The following is a 12799-nucleotide window of genomic DNA, read 5'->3' on the forward strand; positions in this document are numbered from 1 at the left end:
CAGCTTTCCAAAGGGATGGGTTCTCCCTCCTTCCACTCATTCCTGAAACCTACTCCCCTATCAAGACCTATAGGTGGCCCCTGTGTGGCTGCCACCATCCTCCCCGGAGAATGGCCAAGTCCCACAACATCCAAGATCTGGATGCAAACGGCCGGATGAACTGGCTAAAGGAACGACCCCTAAGTGACAGTAAGTACTGGGGCTCAGAGCTCTAGACCCTCTTGGCTGCCACACCACCACGGCCTGCACTGGGGTGCTCTCAAAACGCTAATATGCGCTCCTGCGCTTCAGGGTCAGTGGGAAGTCTACAAGGTTTAATGAAAACAGGAGCCTCTTTCCACAGAACGAAACAATTCCCAGCCACTGAACACTGTCTGTCCAGCCTCATCAGCCCTCATATTCCTCGATAACGGTGTGTCACTTGCTACCACTGCCACCCGCCGTTGAGTGTCCACATCCCCTGGAGCTGGAGGCGAGGCTGGAGGGGCACCGCCTGGCGCGCGCGCATCTGGACAGTCCGTTTTCAACCAAGAAACTGAAGAGACTACCTAAGAGTTTTCCAGAAGTGCTCTCTACCTACTGGGCGAGAGGACGTGGCCACGTGTAAAGCAGGCAGGCATACCCTCTCCTCCTTCATCCCTCGCGGGGACCACAATCGGACGGCCTAGACTGGAACCTGCACACACAGCCTCCTCCTCAAGTATCCAGGTTGGCCACCGGAAAACCTCCCAGCTTACACGACCTGCGAGCGACGGCCCCTTCCACTGTCCCAAGTCCCAGATCCCCGGACCCGGGCCTGCCGTGGAGCCCCGAGAACAGAGGACGCATTCTCCGCGCCGCCTCGCCTTTCCTCTAGACTGGGTGGGCACCGTAGGCAAGGCGCGCCCCGTTGCGGACAGTAGAGGAACCAGAGGGGCTAGAAGCTCAGTCCGCAAAGGGCCAGGGCCTCGGGGGCCCATGAGCCCTGCCCCGGGCTCCAGCTCAGCACAGGGAGCCCCTCCCCCTTCCGCTCCCCGCCCGACCTCCGCGCCCCCCAGAGTAGGGAGGCACTGGAGGACACCCTTCGAGGACACTTACTTAAGAGGCTACATAGTTTCACCTCTGAGCTACGACAGCACCTCCCAGGCTCTGGGCTGGGATCTCAGTGCCCAACACCCGGGTGCGGCAGCTCCAATCTTCAGCCCACCCCTTTACTCCGCCGTTGGGTGGAGCCTCATCCCACTTTGTCCAATAAGAGGTCAACTTCACTGAGACTGACATGTAAATAGAGCAATCATTAAGTCCAGTTCAGTTGGGGGGTGGGGCTCAGGCGACTCCGCGCTTCCTACTCAGAGTAGCCCCGCCCAGAGTCAGGGAGTGCGCGTGCCCAAAATGTGAGAGGGCGGGACCTGGGGGAAGATCTGACACTAGGGGTGGGGTCCAAACTGGGTTCCCGAACTGGGGCTGGACGGCGATGGAGAAGAGCCCCACCTAGGTAACCGTTCTGCCCCGCCGATCGCCCTGTGTTGCAGATCAGAGATGCTCAGTCCTCCGAGCCACACTACTCTGTTGCCTACAGGAGTCGGTGACCCTCAGTCCCGTCTCCTCACTATCATGGGCTCCGCATAAGCTTCTTTCTACCGAGCCTCAGTTTTCCTCGTCTGCCAAACAGGAAAAAGTTGGATTTGCAAAGCGCTAAGGTTCCAGAACTATAATGGAATGCATGGTAGGGAAAGGAGGGAAAGCCACATTTGACCTCCCCAAGCTGGGCCCCGCCTACCACTGGTCAAGGGGGAGGAAGCTCCTGGCCCAGACCCGCCGCAGGAGGCGTGTCTTAGGAAACTGGATCCTGCTGCCCTTGGCCCGAGCTGAGGCTCGCAGCTCAGCCTGGAGACGTGGGATCCACCAAGGATGGGGTTTGCATCCTGGGTTTCTCAGGGAACCACCGTGAAGGAGAAAGTCGTGCAGAGACACTGCGAGTGACCTGGAGCGCGTCCGGGAAAATGGAGGAGAGGATGGGAGGCAGCTAACCCGACTCCCTCTGCACGCCGGGACGTCGGAGGCGCACGTCGAGGGTCCCCCAGAGAGCTCCGTTTAGAGCGGCGGAAAGGCAATGAGGAGCGTTCGGTTCGCCCAGCCCAGGACTGGCATCGGGGCTGGAGGCGACCTGCGACGCTGAAGGGTGCGAGTGGGGCACCGCCTCCGAAGGGCAGCGCTATGGCCAGGGAGGAGTGCAAGGCGCTGCTGGACGCGCTCAATAAGACCACGGCATGCTACCATCACTTGGTGCTGACTGTGGGAGGCTCCGCGGACACGCAGGACCTACGCGAGGAGCTGCAGAAGACCCGCCAGAAGGCGCGCGAGCTGGCCGTAGCCACCGGCGCCCGGTTGACCATCGCATTGCGCGACCGAGGCTTGGCGACCGAGGAGCGCGCGGAGTTCGAGCGGCTCTGGGTGGCCTTTTCGGGCTGCCTGGACTTGCTCGAGGCTGACATGCAGCGCTCACTGGCGCTGGGAGCTGCCTTCCCGCTGCACGCGCCGCGCCGGCCACTCGTGCGCACAGGGGTGGCCGGCGGCTCCTCTGCTGTGGCTGCGCGCGCCCTGAGCACTCGCAGTTTGCGACACGAGGCCGAAGGCGACTTCGACGTCGCTGATCTGCCTGAGTTGGAACGCGAAGTCCTCCAAGTGGGCGAGATGATCGACGACATGGAAATGAAAGTCAACGTACCCCGCTGGACTGTGCAGGCGCGGCAGGCAGCGGGCGCCGAACTCCTGTCCGGTGCCAGCGCTGGTGCGTCCTCGGTCGGTGGCGTTTCGGTAGACGAGCGCGCGGGACCCTGCGACCCCAGCAAGGCCCTAGCCGCCACTGTTTTCAGTGCCGTGCTGCTGGTGGCTGTGGCACTCGCCTTATGTGTGGCAAAGCTGAGCTGACTGATACCCAACGACCACCTACTGCCCCTTCTCCTTCCAGGGTATGGGTGTGGGGGCTGGCCTGTTAAGGAGAGGTAGTGAACCCGGGTGTGTGCGTATGAACACGATCCTTTCAAGGCACACTTCTGCCTGGGCAAGACATGTTTTGTTTTTTAACTTGCTGGCTCAAGAGGAGTTAACCGCGCGGGGCGGTCAGGGCATTACCTCTAATGTCTGCAGGAGCTTTATCTCCTATTAATAGAAATCGGTCCAGAGTGACCCCAGATCCCTTTGAGTTTGATGGGTTAACACGTGTGCTCCAGGTTTGGCACCCTCACCCTGGTCGGTAGCTCCCACTTTGTATGAGGGCAGTTTGGGGAAGGTGTAGAGTCGCATCAAGCATAGTGAGGGGGCCGTCTTGTTCCCCAGTCAAGAAAGGAATTGCAGTAAGATGTGAGTGGGTGTATTACCTTAACCCTTTGGGGCCTAAGCTTTGGGAGAGTGTGCTGATGGAGGTTCATGCAAAGTGCTTTCTCCAGGGACACTACTGCACTTCTTGGCAGACATTGTCCCTTAGTCACCAGGAGCGGCAGCTCCCAGAGGTTTGGTGTTGTGACCCCATTTAGGAAACTCAAGGAGGTTGTTTCAACTCGATGTGGTAGACAGAGCTGGACCCACTGCACACTTGCCTCAAGAAAAGACCTTCCTACCCATCCCTGCATGGGGGGGGGGGCGTGAACAGTAAATGCCGCTTCGGGAGGGGCCGCACTGCTATGTAAACAGGCACGTTCTCCTCGCCAGAGGCTTATTTTATCCCAGAATTAGACCACAGTGTTTGACCCTCCTTTGAGGGAGGGCTGGGGGAATCCTCTTTGAAACCCTTAATCCTATCTATCCCGGGACTTTACTTGCCAGCCAATAGGAGCGCGAGCTTTCTTGAGAGCTGCCCAACTGTCTGACCCCACGCTGCAGGAAAGGGCAATACTGGCATCACTGGCACACAGAGGCTGGGAGCCCAGCAGCTGAGACTGAGTTCAAAATGAAAGTTTTGAGTTGGAATTTAAGAGCTTTAAACACACACATCTGAAAGAATGACATTAACATATTAGTACCAAAGCTGGGTTTTGTTTGTTTATGGTATAAATGAAACTGGGCCACAAGCTCATATATGCCAAATGAGTCAATCTTAGAGATCTTTTACATGTACCTGCGGCTACTAAATATGATCTGCATCTATTTTTTAAAATCTGTATTCTTGGGACCAGAGAGATGGCTTAACAGAAGTTTATATTGTAGCTGAGCATAGTGGTGCATGCCTTTAATCCTAGTTCAAGGCCAGCCTAGTCTACAGAGCAATTTCCATGACAGCCAGGACCACATAAAGAGACCTTGTCTCAAAAAACACGTTAAAAAAAAAAAAAAAGCATGTATTTATTCCTCTTGCAGAGCATGCAAGTTCTGTTCCCAGCACCCACCCCAGCAGCTCACAACTGCCTGTAACTCCAGCTCCAGGAGAGGTCTGACACCCTCTTCTGGCCTCCTTAGGCACTTGCCCTCACATATACATAATAACACACACACACAACTAAAACTAAATCTTTTAAAAGGAATCTATATTTTTGTATAGAGATTGACTTTTGAGATCATGGCTCAAACTACCAGAATCATCTACATAAAAGGCAGAAGCAGCCTCACTTTCCACCTATAAAGAAGGAGACCTGAGACACACTCTTGGCCCCAAGCACATGTTACCTTTCTGGCCAGGCTCTGTCACATTCCTGGAGAAGTGGGACAGAGAAAGCAGATGCATTTAACTTTCAAAGATAATTTGGAATGAGATCAAAGATTTGCTTGGCTGGAACCAGGATTTTTTTACCCTGTGACAGTGAGAAAGAGCTAGAGAGATGGCTCCGGGGTTAAGAGCACTGGCTGCTCCTCCAGAGAACCTAGGTTTGATCCTCAGCACTGCTGCATGCTGGTGGTGCACAGACATACGTGCAGGCAAAACCCCCATAAACACCAGATGATGATGATGATGATGATGATGATGATGATTTTTAAGTGAGAAAGAGGACCAGGTGTAGGGAAATAGTTCTTCACAAGGTCAATTTAGAAGGTTAATGGACACAAGTGAATAGGGGCAATTGTGGTCTGGGCACCTGGGTCTAGGTGCTGAGCCCCCTATCCCAGGCCATGTGAACTGTTTGTGAAATATGGAATCTGTTTGCAAGTGATTTGACTGTGCTTTTAAAAGACCCACAGGGGTTTTTTGTTTCTTTGTTTGTTTGTTGAGACAGGGTTTCTCTGTGTAGTTTTAGTGCCTGTACTGGATCTCGCTCTGTAGACCAGGCTGGCTTTGAACTCACAGAGATCTGCCTGGCTCTGCCTCCTGAGTGCTGGGATTAAAAGCATGGACCACCGTCACCCGGCCCCACAGGTCTTAAAGCCAATTGAATGTTTTACAGTGATTACTAGTAAGAGTTCCTGCTCCCTCCGGGCTAGGTAACTCTGATTAGGTACCACATCACTGCTTGTCCAGGATGCCTTTAGAGACAATGTAGAAAGTTTTCAACTCTGCCTGCCACACACAATACAACTGAGTCTCTGTCACCTTCTCCAGAGACTCATCTGTCTGGCAAGAGAAGTCTGGAAGCATTTGGTGACATGGCGTTAGGAAATCTCTATAAGAAACAGTTGGTGAAGGCACCCTGCCATTTCCAAGACTGTAACTCTCAACTCTTATCAGGGAGTTTTGGTTTATATTTTTTAAAAATTAGAGGCCGGAGAGATAGCTCAGCAGTTAAGAGCACTTGCTACTTTTATAAAGGACTGCTGTTCAGGTCACAGCCATTTGTCACTCCTGCTCCTGGGAATCTGACGTCCTCTTCTGGCCTCCATGGGCACTGCACATACATGGGGGGTGCATATGCATGCACACACACAAATATTAGTAAATTTCTCAAAATTGTTCTGTAGAGTGTATTGAAAACGTAAGTCCTATGGCACTGAATAATCCATTAAGCCCGTGGTTCTGAGCCTTCCTAACACTGCAACACTTTAATACAGTTCCTTGACTTGTGGTGACCCCCAACCTTAAAATTATTTCATTGCTACTTTGTAACTGTAATTTTGCTACTGTTATGAATTGTAATGTAAGAATCTGATGTGGAGGCTATCTGATTGTGACCCCCTGTGGGGTCGCAACCCACAGGTTGAGAATCGTTGCTTTAAAAGCTGAGTGGACAGATTTCCTATTGTCACTCTTTCCATCCACTTGGTCATTGTTTGCATGTTTAATTAGCTGAGTCATCAGATGCCCACCTGTTTGTGAGGGCTCTCAGATCACTGCAACTTGTGATAAAATGTTGCAAAAAGAAAAGGCTGAATTAAGGTAAACATTCTTCTAATACCTCTGTGAACTCAAGAAACTCACCGAGTTTGAAAATGTTAAATATGAGGTGAATTCTTTGGTATTCTGATGCTGTCTAGGGGAACTGCTACAGGACATAGGCAAAGTCACCAACTGGCTATTTTCTAACTAATATGTCTACTTTTGTTTCTGTGCATAACTGACAAGCTTTGCTGATTCTTACTTTGCTGTTGAAGTCATTTATTTTCTATAGACATTTGGTATGCTCTTATACTTGATATAATTGATAGGAAAAAATTTAAAATGCATCGGCTAAGCTGGGTTTTGTGTAGGCCTGCTATTTAAGAATGAAGCAGGAAGATCACTAGTTCAAGATTAGCATGGGCTTCGGTGTGAGTTCAAGGCTAACCTGGGCAACTTAGACTCAAAATAAAAAGTGAAGAAGACTGGGCTTGTGGCCTAATGGCAGAGCCCTTGCTTAGCCTTCAGATTCAATCCTTGTGGCCCTCAAAAATATATTAATTGATATTAAAAGACAAAAGCTTGGGATGTCAAGGGACTATCAGCCTATCAAGGGAATGGGTTCCAAACCACCAGTAAGCTACTAATGATTACAATAATCATATTGAAGGAAGTAAATACCTAGATAACTTTTTTTCTAAGACAGGATCTCATTATGTAGTCCTAGCGGTCCTGGAACTCATATGAAGACCAGGCTGCCCTTGAACTCAGAGAGATCCTCCTGCTTCTGCCTCCTGAGTACAGGGATTAAAGGCATGTGCTACTATGCCTTGCTTTAAATGTGTAGCCCAGATTGGCCTCGAAGTAGTGATCCTCCTGCCTTAGCCTCTTCAGAATATGCTACCAGTGTGGGCCACCACAACCAGTTAGATGATTTTATGTAATGTAAAAGATTATGTTTTTAAATGCCATGAGGGAAAATATTTAGGGTGGAGTTAAAGCCCAAGCTTTGTGATTTCCCTACAGTTTGCAGGATGCTGTGTAAAGGATGTGTGATACTGAGTAACTGGAAAGCAGTTTTGACTGAAGAGATGTCTAATTTGCATGAGGTCCCTGGTAATGCTGCATCCCCCCTGCCCCATTTTGCACATTGGTCCATTTTTAAGCTGCTCCCTTCCTCCTTTAGAGTGTTCTGTGATGGATGCTTTGTAAGGCTGTGAGCTCCTGTGTATGAGGAGCTGATGACCAAAATGTTGCAGGAGTTCACCTCTGCATCCCTCGGGGTGTGCCTCTCCCTCCAGGGCCCACCATCTGCCCTGGCCAGGAAACTCTGCCTCTCGCCAAGTACCTCAAGTCATTTGCTATCTCTGTGCCTCGAATCTTCTACTGGCACAGGGGGCTTGACCAGTTAACTCAGTGAGCCCTTGTTTAGCAGATCGCATTAAATCGAGAAAGGCTTATTTGGTTAGTTGGTTTTGTTTTTTTGTTTTTGTTTTTCCTGATGACTTTAGGTATATCCTTGTTGAATGTAATCTTGTAGTGTGGTGGTTATTGTCTAAAAATAGTTTAGGGACTGGAGAGATGGCTCAGAGGTTAAGGGCACATACTCTTCTTCCAGAGGTCACAGGTTCGATTCTCAGCACCCACATCAGGTGGCTCACAACTGTCCGTAACTCCAGCTCCAGGTGGATCTGACACTTCTGGCCTCTGTGGACACCTGCACTCATGTGCACACAGATACACATCCATACACATAATTAAAAATAATAAAAGACTTTAAATGTTTAAAAAGATTAGGAGTCAGGCTAATGAGGTGACTCAGGGGTAAGGGAGCTCACTGCTAAACCCGACAACGTGAGTGCCACCCTGGAACCCGCGTGGAAGGAGAGAACAAACAACCGAGAGTTGTTCTCTGACCTCTCCACACACACAAAATAAATAAATAAATAATATGCGTGAAAAAGAACAAGTATTTAGTTTAAAAAATCAACATTAATTAAGCTTAGAGTGATTTCAGTGGACACAGAGTTAGAGTATAGACCTTAAAAAGCAAGCATGGATTTGGGGTGTAGGTCAGCAGTAGTGGACTTGACTAGTACTTCAAGGCTCTGGATTCAGCTCCCAGCACTGCAGAGGAAAGCAGAGTTAGCGTGTTATGTTAGCTGTGTTTAGTATTTGAATAGATAAGGAATTTGAATTCAGACTCTTAAGTCTGAGTCTATTTATTTATTTTTAGGGGCTGGAGAGACAGCTTACTGGTAAAGAGTACTTATTGCTCTTGCGGAGGACCAGGATTCAGTTCCTAGCACCAACAAGAGGCAGCTCGTGCCTGCCTGTACCTCTAGTTTCAGAGTATCTGTCACTCTCTGCTGGCCTCCAAAGACACTACACATCCAACTCACACGGGCACACACACACACACACACACACACACACACACACAAGTAACAAAATCTTATTTTCAGTCTGTTTTGTGAAGCAATCAGGCCACCTCAAGAGATTCTGGGAAACTGTAAAGACAAGCCCCTGTCATGTGTCATATAGTTTGGGGACTATGTTAGCTCCCTAACCTTAGGAAACCGTGCAGCACGGCTGTTTCTATGTGTGATGGTGGATCTATCATGGAATCAAGGGTTTCACATCTACATGTCCTATCAACGGTTCTAACCACAATGTTTGTGAATAAGTAAAAAAGTAAAGATAATATGCCGCATTAATAACCTCTCAGGAAAAGGCACCTTCATGACTCCACTATCAACTTACAACCTGAAAGCATATCCTTAATTTTCTTCAGACACATTGGAACGGAAGCGCACAGCCCGATCAACAGACTTACTCTCCACAGCCTCGGATGCATAAAGAGATGTTCAGAGAGGCTTAGACTGTGGCTGTCTGCCGGGTGTTTGCTTCTGCATCTGTTTGTGCTCAGCCTCTAACACAGAAAGCACAGCTGTGGGCAACACAGATCAAGGCCACTCTTCAGATGCACTTTCTTCTGGTTCCTGAGAGCAGACAACAGGTCCTGTGATGGGCGGACAATACACATGTCTGGGAAAATATTCCTGTCATTTACTTATTTTCCATCTCATTCCGTGGAGGGTTCTGGATGTTTTCCCTTCAGGACTGCAAGACAGAGGACACCCCAGTTCCCTAGTTTGTTAGTGTTTCAGAAGTTTAAGACCTTACGTTTATAGGACCTGTGTAAATACGAGAAGTGATAGTTCCTGTTGTCAAATGATTGTAAAGGGTCTTTCGAACATTCTGGTGCCGGAAAGTATAGTTGAGTGTTGCCTGTATGGATATATATGTATTAGGTGTGTGGAAGAAGTCTATAAAGAAATACACAGAGACGAAAATATTTGTTAAGGTGGTGAGATTATAAATGATGTTTTTCAATATTTTTATTTAATGTTATATTGTTTTTACAATAAAATTTTAAATGCTATAATCATCTGGAAAATGTTATTATGTTATTAAAATGTAAGTTTTAACAATCAGGATGTCTAGCTGCGTATGGTAGTGCACACTTTGTTTTGTTTTTTAAACAAAGCCTCTTTCTTAGTCACTGTTCTATGGCTGTGAAGAGACCCCACTACCATGGCAATTTTTATAAAAGAAAGCATTTAATTGGGGGCTTGCTTATAGCTTGGGAGGGTTAGTCCATCATCATCATGGTGGGGAGCAGACAGGCAGGACACTGGGGCAGTAGCTGAGAGCTTTACATCCTGATCCACAGACAGCGGGCAGAGAGAGGTACTGGCCCCAGTACGGGCTTTTGAAACCCCAGAGCCCACCCTCAGAGATACACTTCCTCCAAAAAGACCACACATCCTCCGCCAAGGCCATACCTCCTAATCCTACCAAAACAGTCATCAACTGGGGACTTCATGGCCCTACAACAGCCAAGGACTGTCTTGATGTCCATGGCTTCAGTAACCACTGAAGGCCATGCAGATGTCCCGGGTCTGGTCAGCCACCTGAGTCCATGTTGGTATCTAAGAGTCATGCTGCCACCAGGGCCATGTTGATCTGACTGGTCTGTGCTGCAACCGGGGGCCTTGGTGATGTCCAGGCCTGGGCTGTGGTGTAGGGCCATGTCTGGGTCTGTGGTCCTACCATAGCCAGAGTCTGTATTGATGTCTGTGGCTCCTGTTATCACCAAAGGCCATGCAAATACCTGGGGTCTGGCTGTCACCTGTGGCCATGCTGGCATTAGAGGGTCATGCAATCTGAGTGGCCTGTGCTACCACACAGAACTACAGTGTCTGGGTCTGTAGCCCTGCAGCAGCCATGGTCTGAGTTGATGTTGGTGGCTCCTGTTACCACCAAGGACTGTGTAGATGCCCAGGGTCTGATCAGCCACCTGAAATCATGTTGGTGTCCAAGGGCCATGCTGCCACTGAGGCCATACTGATCTGGGTGACCTTTGCTGCCCAATGTGGTCATGGTGACATCCAGGCCTGAGCTGCTGCCTATGGCCATGTCTGAGTCCATGGTCCTGCTGCATCTGGGGTCTGTATTGATGTCCTTGGCCCATGTTATCATAGGGTGCCATAGCAACCATGTGTGTTGAAATACAAGGCCATGCTGGGCCAGCCCCACCCTTCACTGGCCCTGGCATAGCTGGTCCTGCCCCTTGCTGGACACTGCAGCAAGAGAGCTGGTTCTATCCCTCATGGGAGAGCTGGCCCCTGTACTTGGGAGAGATGGCCTCACCCCTCACCAGGGCTGTGGGAGGGCTGGCCCCCATCGCATGGGCCTAGGAGAACTGGCTCTGGCCCTCACCTGAGTGGGGAGGTCCCAGTGGCCTGGACTGACCAGCTCAGCTGTCACCCAGACCCACATTCTGGGCCTCGGGTTGGCCCACCTAGCATCTACCCCATCTATGATCTGCTAGAGTGTACAAATTTCTAAACGGTTTTATTAAATAAAAAACATAGAGCCAGATATAGGGATGAAAACCTGAGAGATCAGGGAAATAGGGAAAGCCACCAGCCAACCTTACCTCACCAACTCTGCAGCTTCCAAAGAGACCTACTCCTGTCTTCCCACACCTATATGCCTTCTTGTTCTGTTCTCTCATTGGCTCTCTCAGCCCAGCTACATCACTTCCTCTTCCCACCCAGCTCTTTCACTTCCTGTCTGTCTATACAGACCTCCAGACCTCTATTGTTGGTGCTGGGATTAAAGGCATGTGTCACCCAGTGTGGCCTTGAACTCACATAGATCCAGACAGATCCCTGCCTGCCAAGTGATAGGATTAAAAGCATGTGCTACCATTGCCTTACTTCTGTTTAATATAATGGCTGGCTTTTTCCTCTGATCTCCAGGCAAGTTTTATTTATTAGAGCACAAATAAAATATCACCACACTGGAGTACATGAAAGGGACTGGTCTTGTGAAACAGTAGCTGTAGGATCCTCAAGACTCAAGGCAACAGCGAGACATTCGAGAGGAGTTTCAGTGAGGGTCCAGGGATGATGGTGTACCAGAGACCAGAGGCCTTGAACCAGACCAATAACTTATTGCAATCAACATTTTAGGGTGGGGCTGACTGGACAAAAGGGTGTCCCGTGTGACACACCGCAGCTCCCAATGCTACTAGGAAGAATGAAGAGGTGTTGGAGAGATGGGAAAGATGAAGGAGCAAGGTGGATTTTTTTGTTTGTTTTTAATTAATTTGGGGGGTTTCTCTTGCGGGGTGGCTGAAGGGGTGAGCAGCAGATTTGGAGTGACTGGGAGGTGACTGGGATTGGGGTGCATGGTGTGAAATTCCCAAAGAATTAGTAAAGAATTATGTGAGACATATATATATATATATATATATATATATATATATATATATATATATTTGGAAGTTTTCCTGTGTCCCAGCTGGCCAGCCTTTGGGACAAATCTCTCCCACTCGTGTCCCTCAAGTAAGCACACAGAGGCTTATATTAATTATAACTGCTTGGCCATTAGCTCAGGCTTATTACTGACTAGCTCTTATACTTAATTTAACCCATAATTCGTATTTATGTTTAGTCAAGTGGCTTGGTACCTCTTCTCAGTTCTGCCTCTGTGTCTGGCTGGCAACTCCCTACTCAGCTTTCCTCTTCCCAGAATTCTCCTTGTCTGCTTATCCTGCCTATACTTCCTGCCTAGCTACTGGCCAATCAGCATTTTACTTATCGACCACTCAGAGCAACACACATTCACAGCATACAAAACGACATTCCATAACACACACACACACACACGTGAAAGAAATTGTCTAGCAGAAACTAACTGGGTTTCCTAAAATTTACTTCTGACAGTTTTTGCTTGGAACGAGTGTCAGGCTAAGAGTGACGAGACCCCACCTCCATCAGACACTGATCAGAAGTGTGACCTGGCTTCCGACTGAATATAAACTGGGAATAAACTGGGGTTCTCACAGGCTGCTTCTTATTCTGTTTGTGAAAGCTGTCAGTATTAACATGTCAAACATTACAAAACGGAGCCTGAAAGCCGGTGAACCCCCATGCGTCTATCTCTGTGATGGGAACTGTACAAGACAGTGTGCAGAACTGTGGTACCCCCACGGGCCAGCTGCAC

The 12799-nt window shown here is 49.2% G+C and overlaps 2 protein-coding genes across 2 annotated transcripts in view; one reads left to right on the forward strand and one right to left on the reverse strand.

The window, feature by feature from the left end:
• Window positions 1-1351, reverse strand: part of Ankrd27 (ankyrin repeat domain 27) — a 52165-nt gene extending 50814 nt beyond the window's left edge. The window contains exon 1 of the mRNA XM_006985015.4: window positions 1078-1351. The gene's annotated coding sequence lies outside the window, so the exon portion shown is untranslated. The remainder of the gene's footprint in view (window positions 1-1077) is intronic.
• Window positions 1352-1406: 55 nt separating this feature from the next.
• On the forward strand, window positions 1407-9652 carry Rgs9bp (regulator of G protein signaling 9 binding protein). The gene has a single exon (XM_006985014.4). The coding sequence runs from the start codon at window positions 2197-2199 to the stop codon at window positions 2908-2910; it is 714 nt and encodes a 237-aa protein (XP_006985076.1). The 5' UTR covers window positions 1407-2196; the 3' UTR covers window positions 2911-9652.
• The last annotated feature ends 3147 nt before the right edge of the window (window positions 9653-12799 follow it).

The sequence above is a fragment of the Peromyscus maniculatus genome, chromosome 1, assembly GCF_049852395.1.
Source record: "Peromyscus maniculatus bairdii isolate BWxNUB_F1_BW_parent chromosome 1, HU_Pman_BW_mat_3.1, whole genome shotgun sequence".
Taxonomy (NCBI): Eukaryota; Metazoa; Chordata; class Mammalia; order Rodentia; family Cricetidae; genus Peromyscus; species Peromyscus maniculatus.